Source organism: Emys orbicularis, chromosome 10 (genome assembly GCF_028017835.1).
Source record: "Emys orbicularis isolate rEmyOrb1 chromosome 10, rEmyOrb1.hap1, whole genome shotgun sequence".
Taxonomy (NCBI): domain Eukaryota; kingdom Metazoa; phylum Chordata; order Testudines; family Emydidae; genus Emys; species Emys orbicularis.
This window is the reverse complement of record NC_088692.1, coordinates 82,679,841-82,694,656: the sequence shown is the minus strand read 5'-3', so window position 1 is coordinate 82,694,656 and position 14,816 is coordinate 82,679,841. Positions and strand designations below refer to the sequence as shown.

Genomic DNA, 14,816 nt, shown 5'->3' with positions numbered 1-14,816 from the left:
CATAGGTCCATTGACTTCAAAGGAGATACTCCAATTTACGCCCACTGAGAGTCTGGTCCAGAAAATAGATGTGCTCCAAAGTCAGCTAGTAAAGCCCTCCCGCCGATCTTTTACATAGCACAGTAATTCAGATAAAAGATGTAGTGTGTCTGTTTCTTATCTCTCACCGGTTTTACACCGGTGGGACCCCTTTTACCAAAGTTACTCAGTGAAAGTGAGAGCCAAATCTGACCCAGTGGGTAGATCCAAGTAGAATCGGAACTCCACGCCCACTATGACTAATAATGAGGCACCCTTTTTCAGCCCTCCTTTTGTTTATAGTGGTCCCTTTTAGCGAATTTCACAGAGTAGAGAGGCTGGAGAGGTCATACATGAGCCTGTTAGAAGCAGGTTTCACACCTCAGCATCGCTGCAGCGGCGTCGAACTTGGATGTCAGTGCCTGATGTGAAAAAGCCCAGCGCCTTCTTTCTTTCTTCAGAAAATACCTGTGTGTAGGGAGAGACAGTCACATCCCATTAGTGGGGTTTGTCGTTAGCTCAGGATAGACTCGTTCTTGTCAGCACAATTTCCCATGGTGATGATTTGACTTGTTTATTGATTAAGCTGTTAAACGCGCCTCTCTGCAGCATTAATAAATTCCCGTGCCATTAAAGTGATATGATGTTAAACTCAAAAAACACCTCTCTCTCCCAACCCACTCATCCTCCCAGAAGGCTGAATAAATAGATCGGCCTGGCAACAAGCCTGACTTCCCAAAACAAATTAAGGCACGTATGATGAATGGCATCTTAATTCCATGCAATCGTTAACTTAATTAGTTACTTTATGAACATCAATCTGATTTAATGTTTCCTGCTGTCGACTTAATTCTGTTTTGAAGCCAACTCATCACATCTGACACCAAAAAAAGCGAAGGCCAAATTTTTCAAAATTGAGTACTTAACATTAGACACCGAAGTCTGGTTTTGGACACCTCCATAAGTTGCTTGATTTTTTTTCAGAAGCTCTGAGCATCAGCTCTCGTGGTTTTCCTTTGTGTCAGCACCTCTGAAGATCAGGCCACTTTGATTGTAGTGCCTAAATAAGGATTTAGAAAGGGGGCCTTTCTTGAAGCACCTGCCTTTGAACGTGTTGGTCTGAGACAGCATTGCTTGCTTTGCCATCTCTGCACTCTGTCGGCTTTTCCAGTGCAGTGTATCATAACAGCCTTTCTTCTGCTGCTGAACCAGGTGCTGTTATTTCACGACCAGAATTATGGAATTCATTACGAATACACCATTCCTGTCAACTATACCGCCGAAAACAGAAGTGAGCCAGAAAAACAACAGGATTCTTTGTACATCTGGACACACAGCGGATGGGAAGGATGCAGTGTGCAGTGTGGAGGAGGTAAGGCCATTTGGGAACGTGGTGGGATTGTTTTGTACAGTGTTTGCCAAGGCAGGCAATAAAGAGAGGTGAATGCAGAACACGGGCTGCAGCGCTGCCAAAGCACAGACATCACGAGGAAGGCTAAGCTACGGAAATGGCTGTTGGCATGGCAATTGGGTGAAAGCTCGCTTTCACCAGATCTCCGAGTTAGCAGCAGCCGTGCAGTCTATACTCAGTCAGTGTTCTGGCAGGGCTGCTGCTTTGTCGGTTCATTACTATGCAGTGGAACTGCACCTGGTTTAGTGCTTCACGGATGGCTCAAGGCACTTATATGCAGCCCCATATCTCAAGGCTCAGTCAGATTCTTGGAGCAGGGTTTTCGCAGGCATGCATGCATATTTGCTGAAAGAAACTTCCTTCTCCGAGGATGAAGTAGGAGCAGTCACACTGTGACAATTTGCTGTAGATTGCATCAGAAACCCTTAACCAGCTAACCACATTAGCACCTTGCAGATCACACTTTTCAGTTGACTTTTCCTGGGGCATTCTGGGATAGAGTCACGAAGCCAGAGGGGGACTTGATCCCCACAGAAGACCGTTAATGCTGCATCTGCCACTATATGTTGGCGTTCCGTATATGGGAGAGGCAGCTTTAATTCTCCCTAGGGAATCAGGTCACACCCTGGCCAAGCTCCTTTCACGACTAGCACTGAGTGGTTGGTGCCAGCTCCAGCAATTCATCCCATCATGAAGATACTACAAAGGAGTTAGAGTGCTCAGGTTAAAAGTCTCACTCCTTGTCAGGTTTGCCACCCCCAGGATCCTTCAACCTCAGTACACTAAATGCCTGTATTTTTTTCCTTATAAAATAGTTGATTTAAAAATTGACTTGTTTGCTTTCCTTTTACAATAACAATTTCTCCCAGTCATTGAGCCCTCACGAGAGCAAGTCTTAAACCTGTTGACAGGGTCTTAGGTACAATAGGCCTTCCACACAGTTAGGGGCTCAAATATCACCTTCTGGCAATATGGGTCCCACCATCAGTAGGCTTGGATATGTCAGTTCTTAAGCACTTTGGTTTTCAGACACATTTCAGTACTTGTTCTTGGTGGAAAGGTCTTCTTCCCTTTGGGACTTTTAGATTGGGACTCACTTATGGTTCTAAATGTGATCAGGGACTTAATTCACACTGGACTTACCAGTGACAGGTCTTAATGGTTTTTTTTGTTTGGTCACGAGCATTCGGTTTGTCAAGTATATAAAACAGCCAGACTTAAGGTTATAATGGAAGACACTTGAGGAGTTTCCCCCAAATAAATATCACTAGGGCAGGTTTGCATGGTGAGTTGGTGATGTTTACATCGTGACATCATGGTGTTGACTCACTGTGTTGAAAGGCAACTATCTCACTGTCACAACGCAACATCTTCGTCAAAATGGATTGTTAAGCCCAAGGTGCCATGTTCATCAGTGGAGTTGAGCCCCCTTCTCAGCTGATGCAGAGACATAGGTTGTGTGGAAATAGTAGAACCATTCTGGAGTGTGGTGTCTTGAGCCGGAGTGTGAAATTTAAGGATGAGGTTCTATGGAGGTTGGACAACAACCAAACTGGCCATGATGATACCAATAAGATTTGGGGAAAATATCCAAATATATTACAGAAAGTGCACTAGCTGTCTAAGGCCAGAGGAAATGAGGGAAATTGGTGGTGGTCCAGTGACATGCAGGAAGCAGTAAAGAAGAATGGCAATGGCAAAAAATAAGAGTGATGGTAAATTCTGAGTAGTACAGACTGGTACAGAAAATAGCTAAAAGAGCAGCTGCAGAAGCAAAGGGTCAGCCATTTAAAGGACTACTCAGGACTCCTAATGAAGGAAGGGGAAAAAGGAATATGTAGATTAGCCAAGATTAAGCAAAGAAGCACAGAGAACTTGGGAGCTGTGAAGTGTGTCAAAGATGAAAATGGAAGAGTACTAGGGGAAGATGGTGAAATCATTAGGTGGTGGCAGCAGTTTTATGAGAAACTGCTCAGTAAAGAGAATGTGAAGAAACCATTGAGGGAAGTAAGCACAAGCAAAAACCGGACAAGACCTATCACCGCAGTGGTCTCAGACAGTGCTAAAGACGATGAAACGTGGGAAGGCTGTGGGAGCAGATGATGTACCAATTGAGGTATTTAAAGCATTAGGCCATGAAGGAGTGGTAATGATGACAAACTTTTTCAACTTAATTCTCTGTACTGGAAAAATTCCCGGCAGGTGGAGGAAGAGCGCATTGGTCCCTAACTTCAGGCATAAAGGAGATGTGCAAATATGGAGTCATGCAGTGAAGTGTCTGGAAAGAATTATTGAGAAAATACTTTGGGAGGCGCTGGAGCATCAACTTGGATTTGTGCCAGGAAGGCCAACAATGGCGGGAGAAATATGGAGAGAAACACAAGGAATTGCACTTAGTATTTGTGGATTTAGAGAAGGCTTATGACTGAATTCCTAGACAGTTGTTATGGAGGTGCCTATGGGTACACAATCTGCTGGAGTCATGTTCAGACTATCATGGTCATGTACCAGGGAAGCACAACAGTAATGAGAAGCAGCTGTGGCTACAGTGAGTCATTCACTGCGAGGGTAGTCCTACATCAAGGATTAGCCCTTAGCCCGCTCTTATTTGTGATTGCAATGAACACCTTGAGGCAGGAAATTCGGGGAGAGGCTCCGGGGAGCATGCTTTTCACCGACAACATTACGTTGTGCCCCAAAGATAAGTATGAACTGGAAACAACCATAGAGCTGTGATGGGCTGCATTAGAAGAAAATGACTTACGCATCAGCTCACAAAAGATGGAGTACATAGAATGCTTTGAGGGACAACAAGAAGCCAATAAAACTAGATGGTATCAAATTAAAGTCCATGCAACAATTTGAACACCTTGGGTCAGTGTGGAGCCATGATCAGAATGTGGATGAGGATGCTAGCAGCCACATGAAGAGCAGTTGGTGGAAGTGGAGGGAGTGATAGGAATTCTTTGCAATAAGAATATGCAAAGTAAACTAAAGAGCAATGTGAATTAAGAATAGGATTAGGCTGGTTGGAATGCTGGCCAGTTTGGAAGAGAGAAGAACAACTACCTCACACTGCCAAATTGAGAATGCTGAGTCAGATAATTGCTGATAAGCTATGCAGTGAAACCGTAGGAGCCATGATGAAGGTGTACACACACACACACACACACACACACACACACACACACACACACACACACAATGGAAAAACCAAGGGAGTATTGGCTGGGCCATGTGAGATGATGAGATGTGGGATATATTGGCCAGAGACTACATGAGCTAGTAGTCACGGGACAGAGACCTTGAGGAAGATCTTAAAGAAAGCAGTTTGAGACACTGAAAGAGGACTTGAAAAAGGTTGGTGTCAGCTTGGAAGATGCACTTGACAAGAACACTTGGAGATGGTGAACGAGAGCCACCAACCCCAATTGGCGGGATACAGCAGAGAAGAAGAAGAGACTCTTGAGCCTGGTGTGTCAAATTGGCAGCACTTTTTAATGTAGTACATCCAGAGGACCAGAAATGATATATATTTTAGCTGCTTATTTCATTCCCTTGTAAAATTTGAGTAAGCCCAAACTGCAGCCTTTGAAGCCTGCTCATTCCCTTTCAACCTTGTTTTTGCTGCATTAAATGAGTTGGATGTTAGTCAGGATGAAGGGGAAGAAGCAGCAGGAGCCCACAACAGGAAGCTCAGGCTACGTGGTGGATCTCAGGTCATTATTAGTCATCCACAGAGATGGCCGGTTGTCCGGCTCCACTCTACTTCCCTGGAGCATCTGTGCTAGGTGATGTATGGGTCCCAGCAGCATGTGGAGGAGGAACCTAAACCGATGCAGATTGCTTTCGAGGTTGTATTTACGTTAAGAATTGAAAGACGTAGCTCAGTATACTAACACTGCTGGAGCAGTCGCATTCATGATTGTTGTTACGGCCCCGCCAAATTAACGGCCATGAAAAACGCATCATGAACCATGAAATCTGGTCTCCACCATGAAATCTGGTCTTGTATGTACTTTTACCCTATACTATACAGATTTCACAGGGGAGATCAACGTTTCTCAAACTGGGGGTCCCGACCCAAAAGAGGGTTGCGGGGTGGGGGTTGCAAAGTTATTGTAGGGGGATCATGGTATTGCGACCCTTCTGTGCTGCCTTCAGAGCTGGGAGGCTGGAAAGTGGCAGCTGCTGGCCAGACACCCAGTTCTGAAGGTAGCACTGCCAGCAGCAGCGCAGAAGTATGGGTGCCAATGGGTGGCCAGAGAATGGCGGCTGCTGGCCAAGGGACCAGCTCTGAAGGCAGCAGCGCAGAAGTAAGGGTGCCAATACCATACCATGCCACCCTTACTTCTGCGCTGCTGCTGGCGGTGGCGCTACCTTCAGAGCTGGGCTCCCAGTTAGCAGCTGCCCCCTCTGAAGGCAGAGCTGCTGCCCAGCCAGCAGCAATGCAGAAGTAAAGATGCCAATGCCACAGCCTCCCTACAATAATCTTGCCGTGCCCCCTCTTTTGGGTCAGGACCCCTACAATTACATCCATGACACTTCAAATTTAAATAGCTGAACTCATTAAATTTATTATTTTAAAAATCCTCTGACCATGAAATTGACCAAAATGAACCGTGAATTTGGTAGGGCCCTAATTTGCACCTTTGCTGACAGGACAGAGCAACCCAAAGAGAAGGCAGAGAAGACAGAAACATCCACCGAGCTATTAGTTCTGTATGCTATAGGTAGAGGTAGGCAGAAAGAATTTAGCTGTAGAGGAGATTTGTTAAATAATATGTTGATCTTAAATAGTGAACAGCCTCCAGCAATTAACTAGCTTACTGGTTTGCCATTGTTTTTGGTTTGACTTTTAGGTGAACGTAAAACCATTGTGTCCTGTACTAGGATCGTTAACAAGACCATGATGCTGGTGAATGACAGTGACTGCCAGCGTGTGATGCGCCCTGAACCCCAAGTCAGGAGATGTAACACACACCCCTGCCAGTCACGGTAAGGAGTTTAAAAAACAACCAACATCCCTATTTCTCGCAACCACACTTCTCCAGAGCAGCTCTCCACTGAGCACTGTCCAAATGTCTGACGGCATTCGGGCACACAGTTAACTGCAATATCCAGCTGTAACACTCATTTTTCATTTGTTGAACAGATCAGATTTTCGTTACCTCAGAGTCCATTTAATTTGTGATCAGTACAGCAGGATTCCCTGGAAGCTACATTCATATATAATTTATTGGGGGATTGTGTTTTTTTTTCTTCCCCTTAGCTGCATAATCTGGGAGACCAAATAGTTTCCTATATTTAGCTACACAACGTTGCAGTGATGGCATGTCTAATCTTGTTTGTTTATTTAGTGCAGAATAGGGCTTGATTAGTTGTCACGCCCTGTTGAAAAGAAAAACATGGCCTTTAAACCTTACATGGTGTGAGATACCGGGGTGCAGTCCAGAACAGTGAGGGGGCAGTGTCACCCCTGCCCTGCAACCGTGGGTGCCTTACAATTCCTTGCTGAAGTAGCTCCCACCTGGGCTACTCACAAACAGCCTTCCAGCATGCAAGCCAGACCCTAAGTGTCTGCTTGTAGCTGCAGCCTGCCAGCCACACTTGGGTTACGCTCTGGCTCTCACCAGCCTTGGTTATTCTGCAGGGTGACCCCAACACACCTCTAGTCTTAGATTTTCTCCCAGAGATCTATGTCCTGTACTGCCCAGCCCTCTCCTGGAAAATACAAAAGTCATATTTGGTCTGTTGTTTCTTGAAAAGAAATAATATGCACACAACTTGTCACCCCAAATGGAGTTTCCCAGACTCTTCAATTTAAACCTTCTGGATTAGATAAAACATGTTTATTAACCACAAAGAGAGATTTTGAGTACAAGGAATTGAGGCATAAAGATCAGAAATGGTTACAAGAAAAATAAAGATAAGACATTGACTGTAATACCTAACTCAACAAACTGTATCAGATTCAAGCAAAGTTTCTCACCATACGCTTTCAGCAGTCTTCCTGACCAAAGCCTGTAGGTCACCACCCCTTCTCCCAGAGTCCAGTCCTTTTTTGCTTTTGGTGGCATGAATGCAATGGGCATGGAGAGAGAAAGGGGTGTCTTGCAGTGTTCCCCCTTTGAGAAGCATTACCAGCTGGGAGCAAGGTGATAGGCAGTCTGTGTGGAAAGGAACTCCCATGTTGTTTCTTTGCTAAGATGTAGATTTTTTTTTTTTGCCCTTTTCCTGCCAAAGAATGGCCACTTAGCAGGTAATGGTCCATCAGCCTTGTTTACACCTGTCTGAGGCATCAGTTTACCCTTTGTCTTTGAGGAACTGGTTTGGTCACTCCCCAGACTTCTCTGGAAAATCTTATTTTTAGTCATAATCTCAGTTTGCATCTATAACTTGACATATAATGCTGATATGTGCGTTTTGCCATGATATTATTGATCAGCAAATTATGTGTTTTTAAATGATACCTTACAAGGCATACTTTGTACAAAGATTATTACAATAGCGTGTCGGGCGTGAACACAGGGATATATTCTGTCACATCTGGTCCTCTGCTGTATTGTGTGTCTGATCTGCACCATCTGACTAATTTAGATTGCAAGACCGTTATGTGTGTCCCACAGTTCTGAGCTCAGCTCCTGATTCAGGAAAGCACTTCTGCACCTGATGAACTTTAAGCGCCAGCTTAAGTCTCACTGTGCCTTGTATAGCTTCTGTTCAGACCTTTGCTGTCACTCAGTCATATTGGCCTTTCACGCTCCTTTCTGTGTACTGCGCAAGGGCTTTCAGGATCAGAGCTCAACAGCAGGTGATCCCAGCAGGTACCATGGTGACGGCTCCAGGCCTGCTTGATTCAGTGCACTCATGCTCTCCCGTTCCTTTGTCTGGAACGTAAGAACGGCCATACTGGGTCAGACCAAAGGTCCATCTAGCCCAGTATCCTGTCTTCCAACAGTGGCCAGTGCCAGGTGCCTCAGAGGGAATGAACAGAACAGGTCATCATCAAGTGATCCATCCCCTGTCGCCCATTCCCAGCTTCTGGCAAACAGAGGCTAGGGACTCCATCCCTGCCCATCCCAGCTAATAGCCATTGATGGACTTATCCTCAATGAACTTATCTAGTTCTTTTTTTGAACGCTGTTATAGTCTTGGCCTTCACAACATCCTCTGGCAAGGAGTTCCACAGGTTGACCCTCGTTGTGTGAAAAAATACTTCATTTTGGGACCACCTCAGTTTCAAATGAGCCAGCTGGCCTTCCTCTCTTCTTTTGAATCTCCCCTTACAACCCACTGCTTTCCCAAAGCCCTCCTGTGCAAGCCATGTCTTCTATCTCTCTAATGCTGTGTCTGCACTAGAGAATGGAACCCGTGGGAGAGCACCAGTGTCATCACCAGTGGTGTGCTCTGTCCATATAGGCCATGGGCTGTTTCGGGTGAAGAACCGTTGCACTTTTGCTTGGTCTCGGCACGGTTGTTGTTCTACAACATTGCAGTCACATTGCTGTTTAGGTGGGTATCTCACTGTTCCCAGCACAGCACTCAGAAGCAGTGGCTTCAACAGACATCATAGGATACCATGTACACCCTTGGAACTGCGAAAGAAGAGGCCAGACTCCCAAAACGCTCAAGGAAATGCTTATAATTTCTACAGGGAAGTTGCATAACTCTATGGTGTGGCACCGTTTCCAAGCAGGAGGCCTGGGTGAACTCTCGGCTCATGATCCTTGCTCAGCAAGAGAGGTTTCCATTGGAGATTTTGAAAAGCCATTTGGGAGGTGTCTGGGTTGGATGCAGACAAGCCCAGAAGGCTTTGGCACCATCTCCAGGGAGCTAGAAACTGAGATAAGCCACTGACTAAGCTCGGCAAGCAGTGGTCTGGCATCTTTCACCACCAGCCAAGTGCATTGTTGGGAACGCACTTGGGTGTGCACACAAGGGGTGTCTAGTGGGACCCAGATTGCACTGTGAATTCTTGGTGAAGTGTGCATGTTGTTTTGCGCCTTCTCTACTACACCTTGTACATTTACATCTCTATAAAAATAATGAGCAGTAACAGTGGGCTGAGTTAAGGATGGAGTTAAATCACACACACACACACTCCAGTGCTGCTGAGAAAGGGCCATTATCTTGGTATGTCCAAATTGCCTCACTTTTTTAGCCCCTTAACGTTCTTCCAGGATAGTTGTTTTTCCTGTATGGAATTACCAGGCAACTTGCACACAGTTCTCCTCAGAAGCAGTTTAGCGAGACATTGATGTTCTCATCGGTCCGTTTTGTCAGAGCCATGGCAACAAACACCAAACGTGCTTAATACCCAGAAAGGCCACAAACTCCAGCTGATGATGTGACAGACCACACTCTCTCCTTCGCTCTGTGTAGACCACATTTTCACACTTCACATGTTTTTGACTGGAAACATTTTCAGAAGCACATTCTCCGTGCCTCTGTAGAATTGAAATTTCCACTTGCGTTTGCCCACCCAGATATTAGAAATGCATGCTTAGCATATTCTCTGACCAAGAACATCTTAAAGAAACCATTCTCTTTCACCATTTTTTTTTAATGAGCCCTGAATTAGTTTTAGGATTTCAAGTAAAATTATTATAGCATCTTGTTACAATAAGGTCCTTTCCCGTTTCCACTGAGCACTCCACTCTAGACTGGAATATAGAAGAAGGGAACAATGGCTTCTTTTTTGTAGTAAATCTTTTTTCTCTCGTTGCTTTTGATTGAAGTTGCACAGGGTTTCTGGTACTGTGAATTTAAATAGAATTGAATCTACCTTATGAAGACTCTATTGGAAAGGCGGTGTGGTTAGTGGTAGGGCACTGGTCTGGATCTTAGGAGACCTGGGATCTATTTCTGGCTCTGGCACTGACTTTTGGCAAGCCACTATTCCCTACTGTCCCTTTATTTCCCCTCTTGATCCTTGTCTACTTGTCTTTGGGGCAGAAATGGGATCTTACTGTGTATGTGACAGGAGGCTCCAATCTCTACTGGGGATTGTCATGCAAATAAAAAATAATCATCCACATTAAACATTAGGTTATCTGAAAATAAATGCCTATGATACTAATAACAGTGTCTTTGCAAAGCACAATCCCATAGTGCTTTGCAAATTATATATCCCTTTGAAATGCAGCCACCTCTTGGGAGAACCAAATGCAGTAGGGCAAGGAGCAGTAATTCCACGCAGCCAGGGAGGAGGTTAGAACCTAGCAACTCCAGTAGAGCATCTGTAAAAGGATGCAATGAAACATCAAATGAAGAATTTGATACACTAACGTGTTTTCAAATTAAATGTCAGAATAGAAAAAAAAAATTATTGAAACTGGCTGGACCTGACAGCAAAGGCCACCCAGAAGCCACAGTAGGTTCAACACGTGGTAGCCTACTTCCTACTCACGTCTAACTGATGGGAACATACTACACCAATGTTCCATGCCCTATTGTGCCTTCCTGTGCAATTCCAGATCTGTTTCAGGATCCTTGGTCCTTATCTGAACCCTTAATGAGCAAGGCCAAGCTATCTTAAAGTCTGCCTCTGCTTCTGCACTTCCCAGTGCCACCTGTGAAAGAGGGGCTGATGGTGCCAAATGTACAGCTCTAGGCAGGGGAGGATCCTGACCTGTGCAGGGCCCTACCCACCCGAGAGCAATTGAACCGCTGGCTAGGTCTACACTGGGGGCGGGGGGCGATCGATTTAAGATACGCAAATTCAGCTACGCGAATAGCGTAGCTGAATTCGATGTATCCGAGCCGACTTACCCCGCTGTGAGGACGGCGGCAAATCGACCGCCGCGGCTCCCCCGTCGATGGCGCTTACTCCTACCTGCGCTGGTGGAGTACGCGCGTCCATTCGGGGATCGATTGTCGCGTCCTGACAAGACGCGATAATTCGATCCCCGAGAGATCGATTTCTACCCGCCAATCCAGGCGGGTAGTGAAGACAAGCCCACTGTTGGTCACTCCCTTTCCCGCAGCAAAAGAGCAGCAAGTAAAGCTAATAGCATTTCTCAAAGAAGACAGGTGCTCAGAGAGAACAGTGGTGAACATGGTCTAAAACCTAGATAGATAATCCTGCATGAGAAGTTGACTTAAAATAAAGAAAAGTAAAATATATCCTTAGAAATATATCATTGTGACCCTCGATTTTGTACAGGATGGCTAGCTAGTATAATGAGGGTACATTAGAAATGTACATAGACAGTTAAATTAATGTTTGTACTTGCTTGACTGATATTACGTGTTATCCAAGTGCTCATCAATATTATTTTGGAGGCTCAACGTATGCTTTACAAACTCTGTATATAAAAGTCGGGTCATCCATCACTGAAATGTAGCTACCTCTGGGGTAGAGTTGGTTTCATATATTCACAGATTTTAAGACCTGAAGGAATCATTAGATCATCCAGTCTGACCTCCTGTATAATACAGGCCAAAATTTTTCCAGTAAGGCATCCAATCTTGATTTGAAGACAAAAGATGGAGAATTCATCAGTTCCTTTGGTAGTTTGCTCTGGTGGATTAAGCACCCTTACTGTTAAAAATTTCTGCCTTATTTCTAATTAGAATTTGCCTGACTTTAGCTTCTAATCTTTGGTTCTTGTTATGCCTTCCTCCGCCAGATTAAAGGGCCCTTTAGTACCTGATATATTCTCCCTGTGAAGACACTTATACACTGTAATCAAGTCATCTCTCAGTCTTCTTTTTGATCAACTAAACAAATGGAGCTCTTTAAGTCTGTCACTGAAAGGCATTTTCTCTAGTCCTTGAATCATTTTTGTGGCTTTTCTGTACCAATTTTGCAATGTCCTTTTTACAATGTGGATACCAGAACTTGCCACAGTATAATAATAATAAAACATATGGAGATATACCTATCTCATAGAACTGGAAGGGACCCTGAAAGGTCATTGAGTCCAGCCCCCTGCCTTCACTAGCAGGACCAAGTACTGATTTTGCCCCAGATCCCTAAGTGGCCCCTTTCAAGGATTGAACTCTCAACCCTGGGTTTAGCAGGCCAATGCTCAAACCACTGAGCTATCCCTCCCCCCAGTATCATTCACCCCAATTCCATATGCACCTCCCTGCTCCTACTCTACTCCCTAGTTTATGCCTCCAAGGATCTCATTAGCCTTTTTTGCCACAGCATCACACTGGGCGCTCATGTTCAGCAACTTGTGAACGATGACCCCTAAATCCTTTTCAGAGTCACTGCTTTCCAGGATACAGTCCCCCATTCTGTAGGTATGGCCTGCATTCCTTGCTCCTACATGTATTATGTTGCACTTGGCTGTATTAAAACATGTTTGTTAAAATAGGCCCAGCTCACCAAGCAACCCAAGTCACTCTGCCCGACTTCCTTGTCCTCATTATTCCCCACTCTGCCAGTCTGTGTGTCATCCACAAATTTAATTAGCTGTGATTTTGTATTTACGTCCACATCATTTTTTAAAATATTGAATAGCATCGGGCCTAGCACTGATCTCTTCAGTATACCTCATAGAAACACCCAGCTCATTTGATGATGATTCTCTGTTGACAAATGAAAAACTAATTTTTACAAACCTTTCAAAATTGGTGAAGTTGTTTCCATTTCAAAGGGTTCAAAACTGACCTGTTTTTATTAATTTTTTGTGAATATTTTAATCAACATTTGTGCATTTGTGTTGGAAAATTTTATCAAACGAATTCTTGAAATAGTTTTAGGAACTTTTCATTTACCCAAAAACTCAAGTTATTGGAAAATGAAAAGTTCCAGCAGTGTTTTCAGTAATGTTTTTGATCAGACGTTTGGTTTAAAATGTTATGAACAATTTCTAGAGTCAGCAGGTTTTCAGGAAAATTTCCATTTTTGAAAAAAGGCCATTTTTCGATGCAGCAGCTTTTCCTTTGAAAAATGGCAACCCTGTCTATTCCGGGGTGGAAGCTGGCAGCTCTTTAACTTTCTCTAGCTTGCATCATGCACCTTGCTCTAGCCTGTTCCCAACTCCCTCTGTTCTGATATATATGGAGATATACTGATCTCATAGAGCTGGAAGGGACATCAAGTCCAGCCCCCTGCCTTCACTAGCAGGACCAAGTACTGATTTTACCCCAGTTCCCTAAATGGCCCCCTTAAGGATTGAGCTCACAACCCTGGGTTTAGCAGGCCAATGCTCAAACCACTGAGCTATCCCTCCCTCCTCTAGCACCAGCCTCCTCTCTCTCCCTTCCCACAAACCTACTGATAGTAGAGTAGGAGTTGGTGGCCGTATGCAAAACACCTGCTAAATCTTGGGCTAGGCCTCATGCCAGTGGCTCAGGACAAGCAACAGGCAGAGCTTCCCCACCCTGCCTGCTGTTGTGTTCCCATCCCACTGGGAGGCACCATGTCGAAGGGGTGAGATTTAGGCCTCTGCTGTCATTTCCAGCCAAGAGGCTAGCTGGTGCCAGTGGTGGTGATCACTAGAAAATGGACTGTGGCCTCAGACTCCTTTCACATCGGCTACTAAACAGGCTTAGAATGGTATTCGAACCAATCCCAGACCTGCCAAGTCAATAGGCTGTCCCAGAGATTACAGATTTTCAGCTCTGCCATGGGGAAATCCCACTCTCACTGGCTGCCTTTCCCAGGAGATGGGATAATAGGGCTGGCAGCCAGTCAGAGCTGCTGCACGGAGCATGAGGGAACAATACAGGGTTGGCAAAGGGTTGATCAGCAGTAGCCGGCTTCTGTTTCTTGCCAGCTCTAACGCCAGCTACTGGGCACCTCCCACCAAACCAGGAGACGTCAGGAACAAGGTTGCTGTTATTCCTGCGGTCCCGCAGGCTTTGGAGGGAGTGGATGAAGAGAGCTCCAGCTGCTCTTGGAGCCCGTTTACACCTAGCAGGAGGGTGAAGATCCTGATGCTGGGTTTCCGCCCACCTAGCACCTAGGAGAAGGGTGGATCTAGAGCAAACAGAACGGGGGGGGGGGTTAGGATCTGAGGGACAGCGGCAGCATTAGTGAGGGTCCTGCTTGAGCGGGAAGGGGCAGGATTAATGATGGGCTTGGGGGATGCAGGGCCAGAATTCATTGTCTGGGCAAGGTACAGAATTATCTGGGGGATCTGCTGGGATTTACGTAATAAGGGAAATGTTTGGGGAGAGCAAAATGTATTGGGGGAAGCTGTATGTTGTTGAATGAATTGGAGAGGTTGTTATCAAATAAACTGAGGGGCTCTGGGGCAGTGTTCTCAAGTTGGGGGGTGTTAGTTGGAGGGGCTGTGGGGGAACATTATCAAGTGAATTGGGTGGGGTTCTGTGTGTGGGAAAGCGAACAGAATTGGTTGCAGCTGTGATTGCAGGTGATTTGGGAGGAGTGATGCGTTGGTACCAGAATTAATTCGAATGGCTT

At 45.2% G+C, this 14,816-nt stretch overlaps 1 protein-coding gene across 1 annotated transcript in view; it reads left to right on the top strand.

The window, feature by feature from the left end:
- Nucleotides 1–14,816, top strand: part of ADAMTS17 (ADAM metallopeptidase with thrombospondin type 1 motif 17) — a 271,681-nt gene that overhangs the window by 209,380 nt on the left and 47,485 nt on the right. Inside the window, exons 19-20 of the mRNA XM_065412384.1 lie at nucleotides 1,231–1,390; nucleotides 6,292–6,427. Coding sequence (XP_065268456.1) covers nucleotides 1,231–1,390; nucleotides 6,292–6,427 — 296 coding nt within the window. The remainder of the gene's footprint in view (nucleotides 1–1,230; nucleotides 1,391–6,291; nucleotides 6,428–14,816) is intronic.